Genomic DNA, 19,745 nt, shown 5'->3' with positions numbered 1-19,745 from the left:
ACTGGAAACGGCCAGTGTCCGCCATCACTAGAATGGGGACATAAACATGGCGTCTTCACAGGAAGGAGTACTGTCCCTATAGCAATGAAAATGAACTATACATACAAACGCATGAAGGAATCACAAAGTATTTGGGGAAGGGAAGCCAGCTCACCCACTGAAACACTCTGCTGAGGTCCTGCTTATACAAAATTCAAAAAGAGGCAACACTAATGACTGTGCCTTGGTTTCATACTCAGGTCGTAAAGCTACAGAAAAAAGTGAGGCGATGTGGGCCATAGACGTCAGGAGAGCGGTTAGTTTGAGGGGTGGGTGGAGGGTACGACTGGGAAAAGACTCCCTGAGGACTTGGGTCTTTTCAAAGTCTGATTCTTGACCTGGTGCTGGTTACTAGGTTCTAACTCGATAACATCGCATTAAGCTGATGTTTGTATTTGATACATCTCTCTGTATGTCATATTTCACAAAAAAGACTTTAAAAAGGAAGCAAATTATAGGTTGTGAGAACACAGATACCACCTAATGCCAGACATGATATAATTTCCCCTGTAAATACGCTGGTGTTTTCATTCATCACCACAGTAACACGATCACATCTTAAAGTAGCAATCATTCATTAATAGCTAATATTAGGTAAGTGTTCCATATTTTCTGATTATCTGATCAATGTCGTTATGTATTTAATTTGTTGGAAAGAGGGTCCAACCATCTGGTTGAATGTCTTTTAAGTCTCTCTTCATTCACGATGCTTATCCTACAGTTGTTTTCTCCTCCTGGCCGTTTAATTGTTAGAGAAACCAGGTCACGTGCTCTATAGAAGTAGCCACATCATGGATTTGGCTGATGGCGTCCCCACGGCTGCATCGTGTTCTCTCCTCTCTGTGGTCTGAAAACCCGTGGTTAGTCTAGAGCAGGGGTGTCCACACTGCGGCCCGTGGGCCAACTGCGGCCCATGGTCCATTGTTAATTGGCCCGCAGCAAATTCCAAAAATATATTTAGTTTACTTAAATCAACCAGGTGAGGCAATACGTACTTCACCTCGAGTGAGTGGCCCAGCTGTTTGTGTATTTTACCGCATGTGGCCCTTGGTGAAAAACGTTGAAAAAAGTTTGGACACCCTGGTCTAGAGCTTTGATTAGCCTCAGGTTCTGTGATTGCCCCGGTTCCTTCCTGGGTGGTGCGGGGCGCTTGCCAGCGTGTCACACGGGTGGAGAAGCACATACTCTGTGGCTCTCTCTCTCTTTCAATCTTAACACTGACCAGTGGCTTTGGGTATTGGCAGCCACATGACACAGTTCCCCATCTGTCTTTCACAGGATCATTTTAGCTGCGTTCGTGATCAAAACTTAGTTCCGCTGTTTCATTAAGGGTTGCAAATTGGTTATTTTCTGATTCTAACTTTACTTCTGCCTGTATTTTCTAGACTTCTTCTATAGGGAAGAACTTTCTCCATCAACTATTTGGTTGCCCTGAAATACGGCTCATACAGGAAAGGCAGAATAAATGCTTCATTTCCCCTCTTTACCTATCAGTTTTCAGAATAATGGGTTGGTGCTCTAATCGGCTTCCAAAGGGAGCTTTTAAAAGTCAGGGCTTTAAAAAAATTATCAATCTGACCTCATGAATTGTAATGTATTTGATGTCTTTCAATCGATTGTAGTCATTGATGGCCAGTGGGAAATCAAGTGGTTGGCAGGGCCACACGCGCTCTAGCAACTCTGAGGGGGAGAACCGGCCCCGCCTGTGTCCTGCCTGCTGCGGCTGCCAACACTGCTCCCCGTCTGTGGCCAGTGGCTGCATCTCCCCATCTCTGCTCTGTCCTCACAGGAGCCTCTCCTCGCCTTGTGTCTCTCCTCTTGTCTCTAATAAGGACACTTGTCATTGGATTTAGGGCCCAGATAATCCAGGATCACTCATCTCCAGATTCTCAGTTACTTACATCTGCAAAGACCGCTTTCTAATTAGGTCACATTCACAGATTTCAGGGTTGTGATGTGGACGTATCTTTTGGGGATTCACCATTCAAGCCACTGTAAACCCTAACATAGAAATCGGTGGAGGAAACGTGGAGGGACTCTAGGATTGGTTATTTGGCCAGACTGTGGCTAAAATCAATGGAAGTGCAATTTATCTTAGGAAATGGGACAAAAGGGACCATTTGGCTAAGTGTCTCCGGTGGTCACCTGGAGTGACAGGCCTAGTGAAAGGCTCTGGAGGCCTAAGGACTGGTGCCAAAAAGAGAAGTGAATGGCTCTGGCACAGGATATTTTTAAAAATGGCGCTTCAAGAAAGAGAATAAAGAGCTAAGATGCCTACGTTTTAGTCTAAGATGCAGGCTGATACCCAGCGATGCCAGCGGTGTGACATCTCGGAAGGCAGAGGCTGCTGGGTGGTGTCCAGGCAGTGGAAAGGCTAGCATTTAATGGGGGTGGGGGGGAATGGCCACGTCTGTGGGCCCAGAGTTTCCAGAGGGAGCACGAGTGGACGGATTTCCAGTGTGCTGAGCTAGGTGTCCCCATGCCTGAGTCTCCTGGTCTTGACCTGGGTGACTTGCTGGCTGGAGAACTCAGCCTTCCTTGGAACAACTCCGCTTTTCCTGCCTGCGGCACTAGGGACGAAAGTCTCCTTGTATGTGCTTTTACACGCTGCTCCAGCTTTCCGGACATTGCCTTAAGTGGGTGATTAATGACCTTCAGCCATTCACTGATTTTCTCCAGGGCATTCCAGCTGCCTGCTAAGGTCATCCATTTCCATGGTCCTAATTGTTACTCTTTTCCCATCATTCAAACGTCCCAGATACTGTGCACCCAGCCATCCTCATCCACAGGCATCCCTTCCCCGATACCACTGGGGACAGTTCTAACAGTTGCTACCTCGTGCCAGGGACTCTCAGTGCTCCATTTACCATCAGCAGTGGGTTCTTGTTAGCTGGCCAAGGCCAGCCAGTCTGTGATAGCATGCCAGGGTCTGCTTCCCGGGACCCTCCAGGCACCAAGTGTTGGGAGTGGTGTGGGGACCAGGAACCCCTGGGTGTTGGGGAACCACATCAGACAGCAGGGTCTATTTGGCCTGGAAGGTAAGGCTAGTGGGGGTGGCTAAGAAGCCACCAGGCCATCCCTGGACCCTGGCTTGGGGGTGCTAACTGCCCTTCTCTGGCCAGGGCAGCAGGAGTGGGGCACAGCGGGGCTCTGTGTGGCTGGTGCTGGCCGCTGTTGGCAAAGACCTGTCATGATAAGAGCAACAAACAAAATCAGAGGTCTGGCCCCTGGAAGCCAAGCTGAGCAGGTTTGTGAAGTCACAGGCTGCTGAAGCAGGAGGACAGAGAATGGTGACGTGTGCCTTCACCCTGGAGGGAAGGGAGAGAGGAGGCCTCGGGCCAGAGGCAGGAGAGAAGGTGGTCCCCAGAAAATCATAAAATGGGTGCCCGGTGAGACTCGAGTTAAAATGTGCAGAGGAGGAGACGCTAACTCTGTCTGTCTTGGTGGACATGCAATTACCGAGGGACGGACCCCTCGTCCTGGTGGCAGTGGCCGAGGGAGTGAGCACGGACCTCAGAGAGTGGTTTCTCCCAGTCAACACTGGAAGCAGCGGAGGGGCTGGAGGACCCAGGCCAGCTGGGCCAGGCTCTGAGCCAAGGTCCCAAGTGACAGAAACGGCTGTGGCCTGCAGGGGCTCGACATCCCACCTCTGGCTGCACCATGGCAGGAACAGACTGCGCCCAGCAGCGCCCCCTTGTGGCAGAGGTGCTGGGCTCCGCAGGTGGGCTGCCCTCCGGACAATTCAGGGAAGTGGACACCCACCACTGGAGGGAAGCTCTGACTTCCTGAGTCAAAGCCAGTTTGGCATAAAGCTACTGGCCAGGAAGACACACGAGCTGGGACTGCATATGCGCCTGGGCGGGTGTGGGGGCCTGTCCTGAGTGCTCTGCATGCATCCATCTTACTGACCCTCGCAGTGCGGCCTCTGCCCTGGGGACACCGTCGTGCCCATTTCACAGATAAGGACACTGAGTCCCAGGGACTTAAGTCACTCATTTACCCAAGGGCTGGGTGGAACTCGGGAGCCTTACACGTGGCCTTTCTTTCTCTGAGGGAACACCTGGGTCTCCCGGCATCCATTCAAGCATACGTGAAACGCTGCAGGAGCAAGATTGCGGGGGCCTCCCTAGGTGTTCCAAGTCTTAGGAGGCCGCCAGGCCCCCACAGAGACGTCTGTGATGGGGTATCTGCTGGCTGAGCCCAGCCCCCTGGCTCAGCAGAAGCAGTGGTATTAGACCATTATCTTCTCCCACAACATGGAGCCAGGAAACCTGTGAAGGCACCAAAGACCCCTCCGCTGAGCCCACCTGGGTGCCTGTGAGATGACTCAGGGGCCTCTGCCAGGGTTGGGGCGGTCACTACATTGTATCAGGATGAGGTGTGAAAGTGCATTGGGGGTGGGTGGGGGCTCAGGATGTCTACAGGGCCTGAGCTCTGCTCCAAAACAGGGCCCCTCTGGGACCCCTGGGACCCCTGGGACCTCCCCAGGAGGCAAGAGGCCTGGGTGCAGCCTCTGTCACCCCCACCATTCTGAGTCCTCCTTTGCAGGATACTCCTGTGCCAGCTCGGTCTCCCCACTGGGGCAGGGTTCATGCAGGGCAGGTGTTCGGGAAGCGTTTTCTGGATGGATGGATGCTGAGTGGGTGGATGGATGGATGGATGGATATATGAGTAGATGGATGGATGGATAGATACTGGATGGATGGATGGATGGGTGGATGGATGGATGGCTAGATGGTGAATGAAGGAATGAATTCATGCCAGGCAGTGTGCTGAGTATTGGGAGTATATGGAAGTGAGCCCACAGGCTGGGCCCAGAGGATCCCACAGCCATCCCAACTCAGGAGGATGTCTCCATGCCAAGTACCAAGAGGACCCTGGGGAGGCAGGAGAAGGTCCTGAGGGAAGAGATGGCCAAGATAGGTTTTAGGAAGGACACACACTTCTGGGCAGAGCAGACTCTAGGCCCACGGTGTGCGGACAGCTCAGTGCGGACAGCTCGGTGGGGGGGGGCATAAGTAGTTCGTAACGGCGGAGGCCTGAAGTATGAAGTTAAGGGTTGGGGTCGGGGTCAGGAAATGGCATGCATGAGACTAAGGGGGCTGTGATGGGGTGCAGTGGCCTTGGGAACTGTGCCCAGGAGGCTGGCCGTGCTCAGAGGGCAGTGAGAGCCAAGGGTGGTTTTTGTTTATTTGTTTTAAAAATAACAACTTTATTGGGACATAATTCACATGCTATACAGCCCACCCATTTTCAGTGTTTATGACTTTCAGTGTGTTCACAGAAATGTGTAACCATCACCATAGTCAATTCTAGAGCATTTTCGTCACCCCCAAAGAAACCCTGACCAATGAGCAGTCACTCCCCATGTCCCCCTCCTCCCAACCCTAGCCAAGCACCAATCTACTTTCAGTCTCTATAGATTTGTCTTTTCTAGACGTTTCATATAAATGGAACCATGTAATATATGGCTTTTTGTACCTGACTTCTTTCATTTACTTTATGTTTTCTAGCTTTATCCATGTTGTCGCGTGTCAGCACTTCATTCCTTTTTGTGAATGTGTGGTGAAATATACATAACATAAAATTTACCACTTTTAGGTGCCAGCTCGGTGGCATTAGGCGCAGTCACACTGTCGTACGGCCACCACCTCCATCATCTCTAGGGCTTTCTCGTCTCCCCAAGCGGACACTCTGTCCCCATTAAACACTCACTCCCACTGCCTCCTCCTTCTAGACTCTAGTAACCACTCTTCTACTTTCGGTCTCTACAGATTTGCTGACACTAGACATTTCATACAAATGGAGTCATATAATACACCATCTTTGGTGCCTGGAGTTTTTCACTTAGTATAATGTTTTGGAAGTTCATTTGTTGCATGTGTCAGAACTTTCTTCATCTTACGGCTGCATAGGGTGGACCATGTTTCATTTATCCATCCCCCGTCAATGGACCCTTGGATTGTGGCCACCTTTTGGCCATTAACAGAGCTGCTAGGCACACAGGTGTACAGATTCTGTGAGGACACAGGGTGGGCTTTGAGCAGCGGGGAGCATGATCAACTTTGTGAGTTAGAAAGATCACTGCTGTGGGGGGCAGGGGTCTGCAGGGGTCAGGTGGGGGAGACAGACCAGGAAGACAGGACAGCCCTGGGGAAGTGTGATGCACCGTTGGTCTCCTCAACCTCCAGCACACACACCTGAGCTTGCTTCTGTTACATGTCTCCCAGGAACAGGCAAAACTTGCCCAATTTTGAGATGATGGAAGAGGAAAATCTCAATTGCATCAGTCCTTGTTTTCATGATGCAGTGATGTCAGCCCCAGTGCTAAATCCTTTACCTCCCAGACCGCATAGGACCCCCGCCGCCGGGGTGGGGGGCAGGTCTCATGAAACCCATTTCACAGGTCAGAAAACAGTAGACACATGTCTTCTGCAATGCCACGGCACTGGGGGGAGGGGGGCAATCCGACACTGCCCTATATGGCAGCGGCCATGAGTCACGTGTGCTTTCTGTGCTCTTGACTGTGGCTCGCCCGACTAAGGAGCTGAATTTTTAGTTGTATTTAATTTTAATTAACTTAAAATATGATACTCAATTCAGTGTTTGGTGAAATTTAAGTATATTTGAAACCACTCGGGTATGCTAATCTACTTTTTCAATGATTGATAAATTTTATGACACCTAAATACAGATCAGATATCTCCAATGATAATTTAACATTCAAGTTGAAATGTGCTGTACATATAAAATACACAATGGATTTTGGAGACTTTAACATGAAAAGTAGAATGTAAACTATCTCATCAATAAGTTTTCAGGTTGATTGCCTGTTGAAAGGATACTATTTCAGATATATGGGGTTAAGTAACATGTATTATTAGAATGGATTCCACTTACAGTAGGTTTATTCAGCCGTGAAGAGAGTAGGTATCTAAAACAGGTAGATACTGACTCAGCTGCAGAATGCCGTGCCTTAGAAGGCACACCCATGCGCACACACGTGTGCACACGCCCCTCTGCAGGAACAGAGTGGAAAGTGGCTGCTGGGGCAGCAGCCTGATACACTTACCCCGACACACTCTACCCTGATACCTACCACGAGTAAACCTTGATGTTATGCTGAGTGAAAGCAGTTGGACACAAAGGCCACATATTATATGTTTCATTTATAGAAATGTCCAGAACAGGCAGATCCATGGAAACAGAAAAAAGACGAGTGGGCAGGGTGTTGGGCATGGAAGCTGGGGGGTCCGGGTATCTTTTGGGGGTGATGGGAATGTTCCAGGATTTGCCTCACTCGAGCTGTTGTCTAGCAGTGGGGTCTAGCAGGCCCCTCCCCTGGGCTGGGCTGACCTCTTGTGCCAGATCCAAGGGCAGCTTGCACACCAGTAAGGGTGGGGCGGACTGGCTCTGACTAGCATGGTGTGCCGCCACTCTTTCAGTAGAAGCCAACACAGCTGGCAGCCAGTGTCACAGCTGAGCCTGCTGAGGAGCATGGTCGGTGGCAGAGGGCCACCCCTCAGGTCCCATGACTCAACCAGCCGTGTGGGGTTTGGGTCTTCCCTCAGCCGGCCTGGGCTGCCACCTCTGTCCTTTACTGAGGTGGCCTGTTGCTGCCACTCTGAGAAGCTTCTGGCAGAAACCCAGAATCTACCCGAAATCCCTACTTGTCAGCCTCCTGCCTACGAATGAATCAAGCCCTGAGGCCCTTCTTCTTTTCCTTAAAGCCTGGGTTAAGTGGCCCTGCACCCAGACCTCTCAGGCACCTCTCAGGAGAGGTCAAGCCTCAAGCCGAGCTGGGCTCAGAGGAAACGTCATTAGGAGGGGCTCAGACCATGGCCATTTGGTGGTCAGATGTCAAGGTCGCAGAGTGGGGCACAAACCAAGCACTGCAGAGTTAATTTTGAAAGTTGAAGCAACATCAGTGAAAAGTCTGTGTTCTGCCTTTTCAAACAAAGTGTGAAAGCCCACCCCTAATAATCCAGTGAAGTGTAACCTGCCTCTGTGGCAGGCCAGCTGGTCTTTTTCTCCTCTATAGTTTCCCGGGAAATTATGACAGCTGAATTTGCGTGATGCAGCTACAGATGGAATTTGCAAAACGTGTGTGTTCACGGAGTCTGGACTTGAGAATAATTTCTTTACCCTGTCATGTTGGGAAGAGCGAAAACACTCCTTTTCTCTTGTCCTATGAACAAAGCCAGTGTTGTCAATGCTTTCTGGATGGAGGATGTGAGAGGGATGGACGGAGGGACCGATGGAGGGATGGGTGGAGGGTGGATGGACTCTGCCTTCTGGGGATGGCCTTTGTGGGAGAAGCTCTCAGTAGGTCCCTGGGACCCTGGCTATGGAATAAGGGCCCTTTCAGCCCTGGGCCTGTTGATGAGAAGCACTGAAACCTTGTGGCAGCTCTCGGCATTGGCTGGGGAAACCTGGGTTGAGAAAGCCCCCGGTCTCACTGTGGGTGGTTCTCTGAGGAAGCCTATGTGGGAAGGAACATTCTCGAATGTTTGGATGGGCAGAGAGAGCCCTCCAGCCCACGACCACAACGACACACGAGGACACACACATTTCTGTTGACAGCCAATCCCCAGAGATCTGGGAATTTGGGCTCCAACTACCGAGGGCGACCCCTGGGAGCCCAGGAAGCCTGTGGGCCCAGACACCCCTGTGTTGCTTCCCTTTGAACCTCATTATCAGCAGAAGCAAAAGCAAAGCTCTCAGCTTGAGGTTCTGCAGGAGGCAGACTGGGCTCACACCCCATACCTGCCAAACGCCTGACCTGGGGCAAGTCACCCAGCTCGGAACCTTCACCTGTAAGCCAGAGGTAATGGTAGTACCTCTGAGGGCGTGGGTACTCAGCGCCGTGCCTGGAGCACAGGCGGGACTCAGAAGCGGGAGCCCGACAGACACTCACCACGCAAGTTACTGTTCAGGGAGAGCAGTGGAGTAGGGAGCCCAGGCATGCCTTCCACGAAGCCTCTCGGCCTGACCCCACTCCAAAGGCCCACAGACCTGACAGCCACCAGGCTTCCAGGAGCTCATGGCCAGCTGCGTGGCTGCACTTCCATACCCTTCCCTCCTTCAGCTCAGATACAGGCTGTTGCCCCAGCAGCCACTTTCTGCCCCTTCTGCAGTGGGGTGTGTGCACGCATGTGCCTGCCTTTATGGCACTGCATTCTGCCGCTGAGTCAGTATCTACCTGTTTTTAGACACTTACTCCCTGCAGCATTTTTCCTTCTTCCTTCTTTCTGGGTGGTCACCTACCCACCCAAATCAGCGTGGCAAGGGACAGCAGGAAGTTCCAGGGATGGAAACCCCCTGCAACAGCAACATTTGGGTGCTTGCACAGGTGCTGGGTGATGCTGGGCAGCTCACCAATGCGTTCAGGATAATAACAGCTACTATAACTGTGAGGCTTATGGGAGACGAGGTGAACCCTCAGGCCAGCCACCCAGCACTGGAGAAATGGGAGTGGCTCTTACAATCCAGACTACTGTTAGGAGAAAACGAGCTGAAAGCGACAATGTGCTCACGTAGTGATGTGAAAATATGCTACCAATCAATAAGTACACCATATAGCCTAGTTCCTAAAACTGTGAGTCAGTTTCACACATTTCTGTAGCTTCTGTGAAAGAATCTCCTGGATTGTAAAATCGTAGTGGTGGTGCTCTGTCACGCTATGGGTTTATTCGTTTGGTGTTTCAACAGCTGCTTTTTGACCACCTACCATGGGCTGAGCCCAGTTTGAAGTGGTGGTTGTAAACTGGGGACGGGCCAGAGATGGTCCCTGCTGCCACCGAGCTGACAGGCTAGAGGGATGATACTGAGCAAAGCAACCACCATGTACGGTGGTGGGAAGAGCAGAGAAGGAAAGTGAGGAGAGCCTGGGGGAGGGTCACGTCCCCGCCGCTGGGATGGCAAGTGCAAAGGGCATGCTGGGTATGGCTGGAGCACTGCAGGAAATGAAGTCATCCAGGGGGACTTGAACGGAAGGACGTAGATTTTACTTCCGGTGAGGGCTCCCCTGTGAGGAGAGACGGCCTCACCAAGGTTTGAGTGGGTCCTGGCTGGCTGCTGACGACAGACTGAAGGGGTGAGGGTGGTGCAGGTGGAGGGGGGCCTGTGACCCTCCTTCCATACTTTGCGGCATGTGGCTGCTGTTGGCACTTCCTGGCCCCAGAGTTTGATTTGCTCCATTGGACAGGGAGCCCCAGCTTCCCACCTGTCCTGTGGACTTAGCACAGGGCCTCCCTCACTAAAGAAAATGGCTGTCTAAACTGATTGTGCTAAAGGTGGGATTCAAGGGTACTGTTCACTTATAGTCTGTGAGCTCATCCCTGGGGTGCCATCTCCATAGAATGTGATGAGAATTGTGCCCCCTGGAGGTGTGCCACAGGCAGTCCTGGCAAATAGCTCTGAGTCCGACAGCCTGTGTATGGCGGTAAGATTTTCTGGAATGGTGTCCCCACTTCCTGAAATATGCTCTGAGTTAATACAGTGTGGACCTGCTCACTATACTCACACCAAGTGTTTGGAGGGAAGAGTGTTTCTGTCAAGTTCTCATTTCATTCAGTCTTATGCAGCCTGCCTGCAGGGCCTCCCGAGGACTCTGGGAGGGACACAGGGTGCTGAATGTCCCCATCGTCAGATTAGGAAACTGAGGCTGAGGGAAGTGTTGTGATTGGCTCAGGACCCCACCGTCGGGAGGGCTGGGCCTCCTGATTAGGCTATTCTGGGGTTGGCTGGGTAGGGCAGCCTCTGCCCAAGGGGCAGCCAGGTGGCGACAGTGCCCTCCATATCCACCAGGGGGCAGCAGATGATAGTCTGCATTCTTGGCTGGTAGAAGGCGGGGCAGCCTGTGTCCCAGCCTGGGTTTATCACCTTGGTTCTCTGGCCAGGGAGGAAGGTCAAGGACAGTGAGGACAGAGGCCCCTTTCTTGCCAAGGGAGCTACCTGTGGGAGAGACCCTGGCATTTATGGGGCACCATGAGTAGGGCACCCCCAGTGAAGGGCTGTGGGAGCCATGTTCTGCCCCAAGCATGGTATAAAGCCTCTGGATATTCGATCCTGTTCGTTCTTCACAAGCGATTCTGATGGGGTGGGGTGCTCCCCATTCTACAGGGGAGGAAGGGAGTGCTGCTAGGGGAAGGTGCCTGCGTGGGCTCTTGGAGCAGAACCCGGAGTGGCTGGGGTTCAGGCTCTGTCTCCCACTTGGCGATTTCTCAGGGCTGCAGCAAGATTGTGTGCTTTAGTCTCAGGCAAGGCAGGTGGGCTGCCCTCCCCACGCCCCAGGTTCCCTCCTGAGCACATTCACCGAGGTCCCACACCTGTTTCCTCAGTGGTGGACAGGAGTGTGGAGCTCACAGGTGGCTTGGCCTGATTCTGCCCCTGCCCGGGCCACTCCTCCAGGGGCCTGGGCTGTGCCCTGGGAGGCAGCTCCTCCCCCACCTCTCTCCCTGGGCCCCATGCTTCCTCCTCAGTTTGGGAAGGGGAAAGTCTAACTCTTTGCAGAGGCCAATTCTCAGAACAGAGGGCCCAGGGCACCCTCTCTGGATTCAAAATGAGGTGGGAGTGTCACCCTGCTCTGCCCCCCCCCAGTCAGGAAAGCCAGAGGGAGGGGGATTGGGCCATGCGGGCAACTGCCCAGTGCTGCCCCAGCTAACATAGGTACAGGGTTCAACCACAAGTATCCAGGGCAGGTGGCCCCTCTGAGATTGGTAACCCCACAACCGCACCCTATGACTGAGCCTGTTTCAGAGGGGCTCAGACTTGTCCAGGACTGCCCAGTGTATCAGTGGAGAGAACCCAGGGGCTTCCGACAACTGAGCCAGGGCTCGCATCATATCATTTCATTGCCAGATGGGTTCTTTATATCCTTGAATCCCTCCCACCGTCGTAGGAAGCCAGCTGCAGAGAACACTGCCCGCCCTCCAGGGCGTGGTCCAGGAAGGAGTTCAGGGCAGGGTCAATGGACCCTGCAGCCAGCATGGGGGCTGGCGCGACCCAGGGCCGGGTCTGGCCTCATCTCCTTCCCTCTCTCCCACTTACTTATCTCACATATTCCATCTCGGATGCCAGGATTTGCCCTCTGGACAGCTGTGAGTGTACAGAGTGGCCTCTGGGTCATAAAGCAGAGGAATCCTGGCCTTTGTGCCCGGCTTTGGGGGATTCCGGCCGATCCTGGGGCAGACCCAGGCGGAGGATGGGAACGGGGGCTCTGGGCGCGTACTCGGCCCGTGCGCTTTCAGCCTCGAGTTATCCTGAGGGGGACATATGATGGGCCGAAGGGGGGGTGGGAGGCCTCGGCCCAGCCTGTGACCCCGCCAGAGTCTCCTTCCCGAAGGGCCAAGCGGAGGCACACAGCCCGATAGGGGCTCCCTCCTGATATTCCGGAGCGGAACACAGCAGGGATGCAGATACGACGACCCCGCCATCAATCCACAGGCGAGGTCGCTTGACCCGGGAGCAGAACTCCCCAAAGTCCTGGCGCCTCTTGGAGTAGGTCAGCGGGCGCACGACCAAGCGCTCCGCAACTTTCGCGCGGCGGCAGCGGGGCAGGAAGTGGGGAGTGGTGGCGGGGGTGGCGCTTGGGTCTCGGGGAGGTACCAGGCAAGCGCCCCGCCCCCACTCCGCCCCGCCCGGCCAGTGGCCGCGCCCCCCGCGCCCCCGCGCCCCCAGCGCCCGCAAGCCCAGCAACTGAGTCGGAGCGCGGATCAGGTCGAGGAGCGCAGAGCCCGCAGGCGGGGCGAACAAAGCAGCGGCAGTGAAGGCGGCCCAGGCCTGGGACGCGCAGAGCAAGCGACCCGCCGGGCCTTTGTCTCGGGCGGGGCAGGAGCAGCGGCAGTGGGGCGCCCCGAGCGCAGAATGCGGTGCCCGGCGGGGCTGATTGCGCAGCGCTGCGGCGGTGGACGGCGTGGAGCCTGGCCCGGGTCCCCCGGGGACTTGTGCGTGTGAAGGGGAATCCGGCGCGCTGCCCGGCGCCCACCCCTCAGTCGCACGTGGGCGGGAGCGGTGGTCAGAGACGAGCCGGAGGAGGAAGAGGAGGGGACGTGCGGCGGCGCCGCGGGAACCCGGGCCGCCTGCGCGAAGCCCCGCCCCGGCCGCCGAGCCCGGCGCGGCCGGGCGGGATGCCCCGCGGCCGCAGCACTTTGGCCCGAGCACTGCGCTGAGCAGTCCGCCGAGCGGGCGCCATGGAGCAGTGGCGGCAGTGCGGCCGCTGGCTCATCGACTGCAAGGTCCTGCCGCCCAACCACCGGGTTGTGTGGCCCTCGGCCGTGGTCTTCGACCTGGCGCAGGCGCTGCGCGACGGCGTCCTCCTGTGCCAGCTGCTGCACAACCTCTCCCCCGGCTCCATCGACCTCAAGGACATCAACTTTCGGCCGCAGATGTCCCAGGTGAGGGTCTGGATGTATCTCCACTGATACACTGGTCTGGGAGGAACCCTGGTCCCGGGCGTTCGCTCCATGGGGCGCGAGGACGCCGACTCCGAGGTCGCTGACACCGAGGTCACAGCCACGGGCAGTCCCGGGACAGTGTCAGGAGTGGCCGGTCTCGGGGAACGTCGGCAGGCGGCGGGACGGGGAGCAGAGAGGGGGGTGCGCCCTGGGCTTCGGAGCCCGATCCTCCAAGGGGCAACCCCCAGAGGCACGAAGTTGACCAAAGTACCCCCCCCTCGGGGGCGTGCCTCCGCCTCCAGCCGACACTGCCCGGGAGCTCCCCGGGTGACGGCAGACTCGAACCCGGTGGCGCGCCACCACTGCTGCCCCTGGTCTCGGGCTTGTGCACCGGGGCCCTGCGAGTGTCCCTTCCTAACTGCGGGAGGCCGCTGCGCCTGGAGGCCTCGTGAGGCGTCGCGTGGTCCGGCTTCGCGCCGCGGTTCTGGACACTGTGGAGGACCAGCAGACGCTCGGGGCGCGGCCGGAGGGGCCGGCGGGGCGGGGAGCTGGAGCCCGCCCCGCGGAGGGAGCTGGTGGGCCCCGCCTCCTTGCCGGCCTCCCCCTTTTCTTGGCCGGGGGTGGCCCAAGTGCCATCGGCCCCCAGAGCCAGGCAACTTGATGTGAAGGGCGTCCCCCATCACTTCACCAGTACCCTCAAGGGTGGTCTTTGTCGTGGTGGAGGCGCGTGTGGCCGCAGGCTGGTAGGAAAATGTCTGCTCCTCCAGCAGGAGCTGCCTTTCTTGGGTCTTTAAGGGGAACTTGGCTAAGACTTCAGCAGAAGCAAGGCTTTTGTCCTGCCTTTCCCAGTCGTGGAATCCCCATCCCAGCACACTTTGTGGGGGCCAGGGAATCAGCCTGGGTCTGGCCAGCACTACCTTCCTGTTAGCCCTATACCCTTTCCTCCAGGGCCCTTGGCAAATCCGCATAGACAACGGCCATTCACAAGTGTGACATTGGAAAACAGGGCTGGAGTGAGTCACTGCTTTTCCAGGCTGGGCTGCATGGCCTCTGCCCTTTGGCTGTGACCGAGTTTCCAAGAAGATGGGGTTTGCCCCCATCCAGGGATGATGGGGGTTGGCTGCTGACAAAGAAGAGACCTGAGGGGGCAGGGGGCCACCCTCCCACTCGGTAATAATAACCCAGGACCTGGTATGCGGCCAGCCCAGTGAGGGGGCCCTGGTGGTGCCCTGTCTGTAGCCTGGTCCTCAGGACTTCCCTGAAGCCAGCACCATCCTTACGCACCCTCAGTGCTAAGTAGCCCAAGGTCCCCCTCTGCCAGGGCCCTGCTGCAGAGGGCTCTCACAGATCTACTTCCCTCTTATGTCCTCACCTCGCTCTCCCCTGGAGAAACAGGGGAAGAAGTGCTGTGGAGGGCAGAGCTGGGCGGCGAGGAGCAGTGGCTGCCTTCTGCTGTGAACTGCAGGGGCTGGCCAGGCTTGCTGGCTCCTGGTTACCACCTGATTGGCAGGGTGGCCAGGGTACAGGGCATAGCCTGGGTAGGTCCACATAGCAGAGGCTGTGCTTGGCCGGCCGCTGTGTCCTGGACTGCCCCTCCCCAGCTGCCATTTGAGCAGGATGGGAGAGGAGGGGCTGCTGGTTTTGGCAGGTGATTTGGGCTGGAAGTGCAGAGACTTCTGAGGTTTCTGGAGCCATTGGTGAGGCAGCAATACTGACACCAACGTTGGCCCCTTGAGCCCCCCTCATGAAGGGGTATGAAGGTGGCTGGGTTGTAGGAGAACTATGTGGGCGAGTGTGTGTGTCTTTGTGGCCACATGCTCTGATTGAAACCTGGCATTGTCACCTCCCAGGTAGGTGACCACTTTTGGGGCCTCAGTTTCCCCATCTGTGTAATGGGCAGTAATAGTAGCAACCTCTTAGCCACGTTGTGAGGATTTGATGAGGGAGGGCAGAGAACGTCCTTAGTACTGAATAAACGGCCGCTATTTTAGGATGGTCGTCCTGAACCTGGCAGGTATCATCCTTGTAGCTGAGGGCTGGTCTCCTGGAACTCGGCTTGCCCGTCATCTCATGGAGGGTGGGGCTGGTCACACCGATCTTTATGTGGCTTTCTTGGCACATGGATGGCTGCAGGTGTTCGATGAACCTGCATTAGTGGGATGGGGGTCAGCCGGCATGGCTTCATCTGTATGGTCACAGTTAAAGAAACAATTGTGTTTACCACGAAGGCTGTGCAGGGTCTGGGAGAGGAACTTGGTGACCTCTGTGCGGCTGCTCTTTGTCATCCGGGAAACTTAACAATCAGAAGAGAAATCTCAGCTGCCCTTTCTTACTGGTCCTGCCCTGGGCTAGGCACGATCCAGGCGGGTGGTGCAACCTCTATTTCATAGATGAGGCAACTAAAGCTCAGAGAGGTCAAGTGACTTGCCCCAGGCCACACAGGTAGTAAGTGGCAACACAGACACAAACTTAGGTCTCCCTTTCAGAACTGTTTAAACGAATGATGGTTTCAGAAGACATCCCTCAGCTGTCTTGCTGCCTTTCGGATGGATGTTCCTAGCTGCTTCTCGGGTGGTTCACGGTGTGTGTCTGTTTCCATGGACAGGGGTGGGAAGTGCGTGCCTGTTTCCTGTGGGGGTCTGGATACTGTGCAGGCAGGTCAGGGTGGGGCCTTCCCATCTCCCTGCTGTCACCGCGTGCCCGGGACCCGACCTGCTCAAAGGCCTCCACGATGTCCCCTCTTTCCAGAATGCCACGCTGTTTTCAGAAGATAGCATTTGGCGTGCCCCTTCTCTTTGGGTTAATCTCTGCTAGGTTATTGGCCCTAAAGGAGCTTCATAGCAACATGTACTGATTGAGCGCCTGCTGTGTACAGCGCCAAGTACTAGGAAAGAGACTCACCGAGAGTTCCTGTCGCCCTTTGTTGTGCCCTCCCGGAGCTGGCAGGGAATGCTTTATCTTTTCGTTCAAGATGCCTGGAAGCCACCTCGGGTTTAATTAAACTAATTAGGGATGGCCTCAATCTGCTGATCCCAGGAAGAGACCGTGTGTGTCTGGAGCAGCTTCACTCGTGCGGTCCTGTGGCTGCTGATGCCAGCAGACAGCCCTCGTGTTTGGTCTGCAGTTGGAACCTTTGGGGCACCGCCCACCCAGCCTCTTGCCTACACCACCCTGGCAGGCCGCCTCCCTGACCAACACCCTGGACAGCTGGGCTGCAGGGACATGGCACCGAGAGGGCTTGGGACCTGGGGCCCACCAGGGCTTTCCTCCCTGCCTGCACCTCGCACACAACTCCAGCCCATTCCTGCCTCTTGCCTGACGCCCCAGCCTCCCCCCACCCCCCGCCCATGCTTCTGTCCGTGTCCATCGTGTGCTGTGCCCTTGCCGGACGACCTGCCGTGCTCTCGTCCCTTCTTCCTATAGGAGCTAGTCCAAAGGCCCCCTCCTCTGGGAAGCCTCCTGATTTCACTCTCCCGTCCCGTGGGCTGACGGGTCGGGCCTGACTGTGGCCCCCGGTGTATCTGGTGTGTATCCCTAACCCCACACTTGCGCACTTTGTGTCAATATGCTCACCACTTGGCAGCCAGACTCTTGTCGTTGCTCCAGCCCAGGAGCTGGATAGATTTTGAGTGGGGGATGCCGGCATCCATGTGTGGTTGTCTGTCCCCTCCAGCTGGGCAGGAGCCCCTCCGAGTCTTCACCTCTGGGTCCCACAGAACCTGGCATCCCTTGGTCCCTTCACTTCAGCACTGTGTTCCTTTACTTGAGGGACAACTGCCGAGCCCTTGAGCTGCCGGGCCGGCTGGCTCTGTGCTTGGCGATGGGGCCCAGTGCCTGCTGTCATGCAGCTTCCAGGTCGGTGCTGATGAGATGTCTGTTGACTGAAAAAGCGGCCTTCAGGTGTCCAGAGAGTTCCTGCGTGCAAGCAGGAGGCTGCTTGATTCCCGAGGCCGAGGGGCGTGATACCAGGGCGGCCGGGAGCAGAGAGGAAGGCAGATTCCAGTGGAAACAAAGGAAGCCTTTTTCATTCTCTTGTAGGCAGATTTCTTTTTTGAAATTTTGGAAATACCTCACTCAGACTTAGGGACAAGCGGTAAGTGGAGAACACAGAACTTTTTCTCCGTCCATCTGAGAGTAAGTTGGGGACTTCCACCCGTGTATTTCCTACAAGGGCATTCTCCCCGAATCGCGGTGTAGCTGTCCAAAGCCCGAATACAGCAGTGGTAATCCTGGCTGGTAAGACACTCCAGTGTCAGTACTGTCCTTTGCAGGGGAAGGTTAACTTGAGGGCCACGTGTGCCCTTCAGCCCCTTCCAGTCTAGGAGGATGTTCATGGCCTTGACCCTCCTTTTGTTGCATGGCCCTCCCTTTGGGGTTTTGTGGCTGCGGGTGTTAGAGCGGCCGTGATGCTGTATTCTATATCCTGTCTTGCAGGTGGCATGTGGTTTAGATTTGTTCCATGGCTGGGGATGTTGGCTTCACCCACTGGTTAGGACGGAGTTTGCTGGGCAGCTCCACTCTGAAGTTACTCTGCTCCCCCTGGTAGATCACAAACGTCTCCAGGAGATACTTTGAAACAATGTAGGTATCTAGTGCTCCCCTCCGGTCCCCCTTTCTTTCCACCAGTTTAGAGTACAGTTTCCTATTTTTATTCCGTGGATTAGCATCTGTTACTGTCATTATTTATTCTGATGCTTAAGTTGTTTCAGGTTTGACCAGAGGGGGCTGCTTCAAGACGCTTTTGTGCGCCTTTTTGACCTGTTTCCATCATTTTTGAGCACTGCCTGCCTTTCTGGCACAAAATGCTCCAGGCTCCTCTTGTATTTCTGTTTGCCCCAGCTCAGGGATCAGCCATGTCTCTGAGGAGCTCTGGTTCCTGAGTGGTGAGGGGTATTTAGAAGCCAAGATCTGGCTGCAGGGGTGCACACGGCTGCTGGGGTGACCCTGCTTCCGGGTGTCATTGGTTAGACCTGGGAGTGTGTGTGTGTGTGTGTGTGTGTGTGTGTACACGTGTGTATGTGTGTGTACACGCACAGGTATCTATGCATGTGTCCATGGACACTGTATACCTACACACAGTTACATTTGTATTTATTTTCTGTATGTACCAATGCTGCCAGATAGAAATATGTGAGCCATGTGTGTATTTTAAAATTTCTAATGGTCACGTTAAAAAAGTAAAAAGAAATGTAAGATATTAATTTTAATAATACGTTTTATTTTACCCATGCGTTCTCAATTGGAAGGTGGAAATCAGATCTTTGGGGGTAAAGAAATTTATTCTTTTTACATATAAAGCACAGATGTACAGAGTACAAAACAGACATAACAGCACATCTGTGGTATTAAAATTTCACGTGGGGAGGGCGTTTAGGAAAAAATGCCTGAAAAATCACCTTAGGGGAGCGAGAATGAAAAGAAAAACCGATTTCCCGAACATCAGTGAACATCAGCGTTTCCACGTGGCAATGTGTGTGTGCAGCAGGAAGTCCCGTCTGTTCTGGGGAGCGGGACTGGGGTGGGGGTGGGAGAGCAGAGGCCGATGGGCCGGGGTCTCGGCTTTAGCCTGGACCTGACTGACTGGAGGGGCGCTGGCAGAGCTGTGTGCAGCAGGGTCCCGAGCGAGGCTTGGGTCCGGACGCATCTGTCTGGGGCACGGAGAGCAGACCCCGGTCGGTACTGGTGTAGAGTGAATTGTTTGTGTGGTGTGTGTGCACTGATTCAGAAAATCTGGCTTTGTCATGGGCCAGCCCGGGTGAAACCGAGAAGAATGCTGTGTACTTGGTGGTGAGGCCATTGTGAGGGACGGTGGTCTGGGCCCTGGAACTAGGGTGTCTCCGTGCTGGGCCGGACTGGGGGCTCAGCTGTGCTGGGCCCAGGGTCGGGGCAGAGCTTTGTTGGGGACCTGACAAGGGTGAGTTGCTGTGATGAGCTCCCACCCCAGTGCCTCATTTGAGCCCTTTCTTGCCATGAGGCCCTGGAGACCAAGGATGTCCCCTCCCTGGAGGAGACTCCCTCCTTCTAGAGGGGCGCTGGGTCCCTTGCTGGCCCCTTCCTCCTGTCTGTGTGTCCAGGCTGTGTCTGCGGCGGTGGCTTCCTGAGTGTGAGGGGTGGGATGCCTGGAACATCAGTGCTGGTGGGTCTGGTGCAGGGGTCCTGGTTTAGGCAGGTGCCCAGGCTTGAGCCTGGGTGCCCTCCCTCCCTCCCCTTGAATGCAGCCCCTTCTCCCCTGCATCCCCCCCTCCCAGACCAGGGCCGGCAAGTTTTCTGTAGAGGGTCAGACAGTAAGCATTTTAGATCTTGTGGGCC

General features: G+C 55.2%; 1 protein-coding gene across 1 annotated transcript in view; it reads left to right on the top strand.

Moving 5' to 3' along the window:
* Positions 1–12,663: 12,663 nt before the first annotated feature.
* The window catches only part of VAV2 (vav guanine nucleotide exchange factor 2), a 151,546-nt gene continuing 144,464 nt past the window's right edge, over positions 12,664–19,745 (top strand). Inside the window, exon 1 of the mRNA XM_074331550.1 lies at positions 12,664–13,436. Coding sequence (XP_074187651.1) covers positions 13,233–13,436 — 204 coding nt within the window. The 5' untranslated portion in view covers positions 12,664–13,232. The remainder of the gene's footprint in view (positions 13,437–19,745) is intronic.

Source organism: Rhinolophus sinicus, linkage group LG04 (genome assembly GCF_036562045.2).
Source record: "Rhinolophus sinicus isolate RSC01 linkage group LG04, ASM3656204v1, whole genome shotgun sequence".
NCBI classification, from domain to species: Eukaryota; Metazoa; Chordata; class Mammalia; order Chiroptera; family Rhinolophidae; genus Rhinolophus; species Rhinolophus sinicus.
This window is presented reverse-complemented; position numbering and strand designations above follow the sequence as displayed.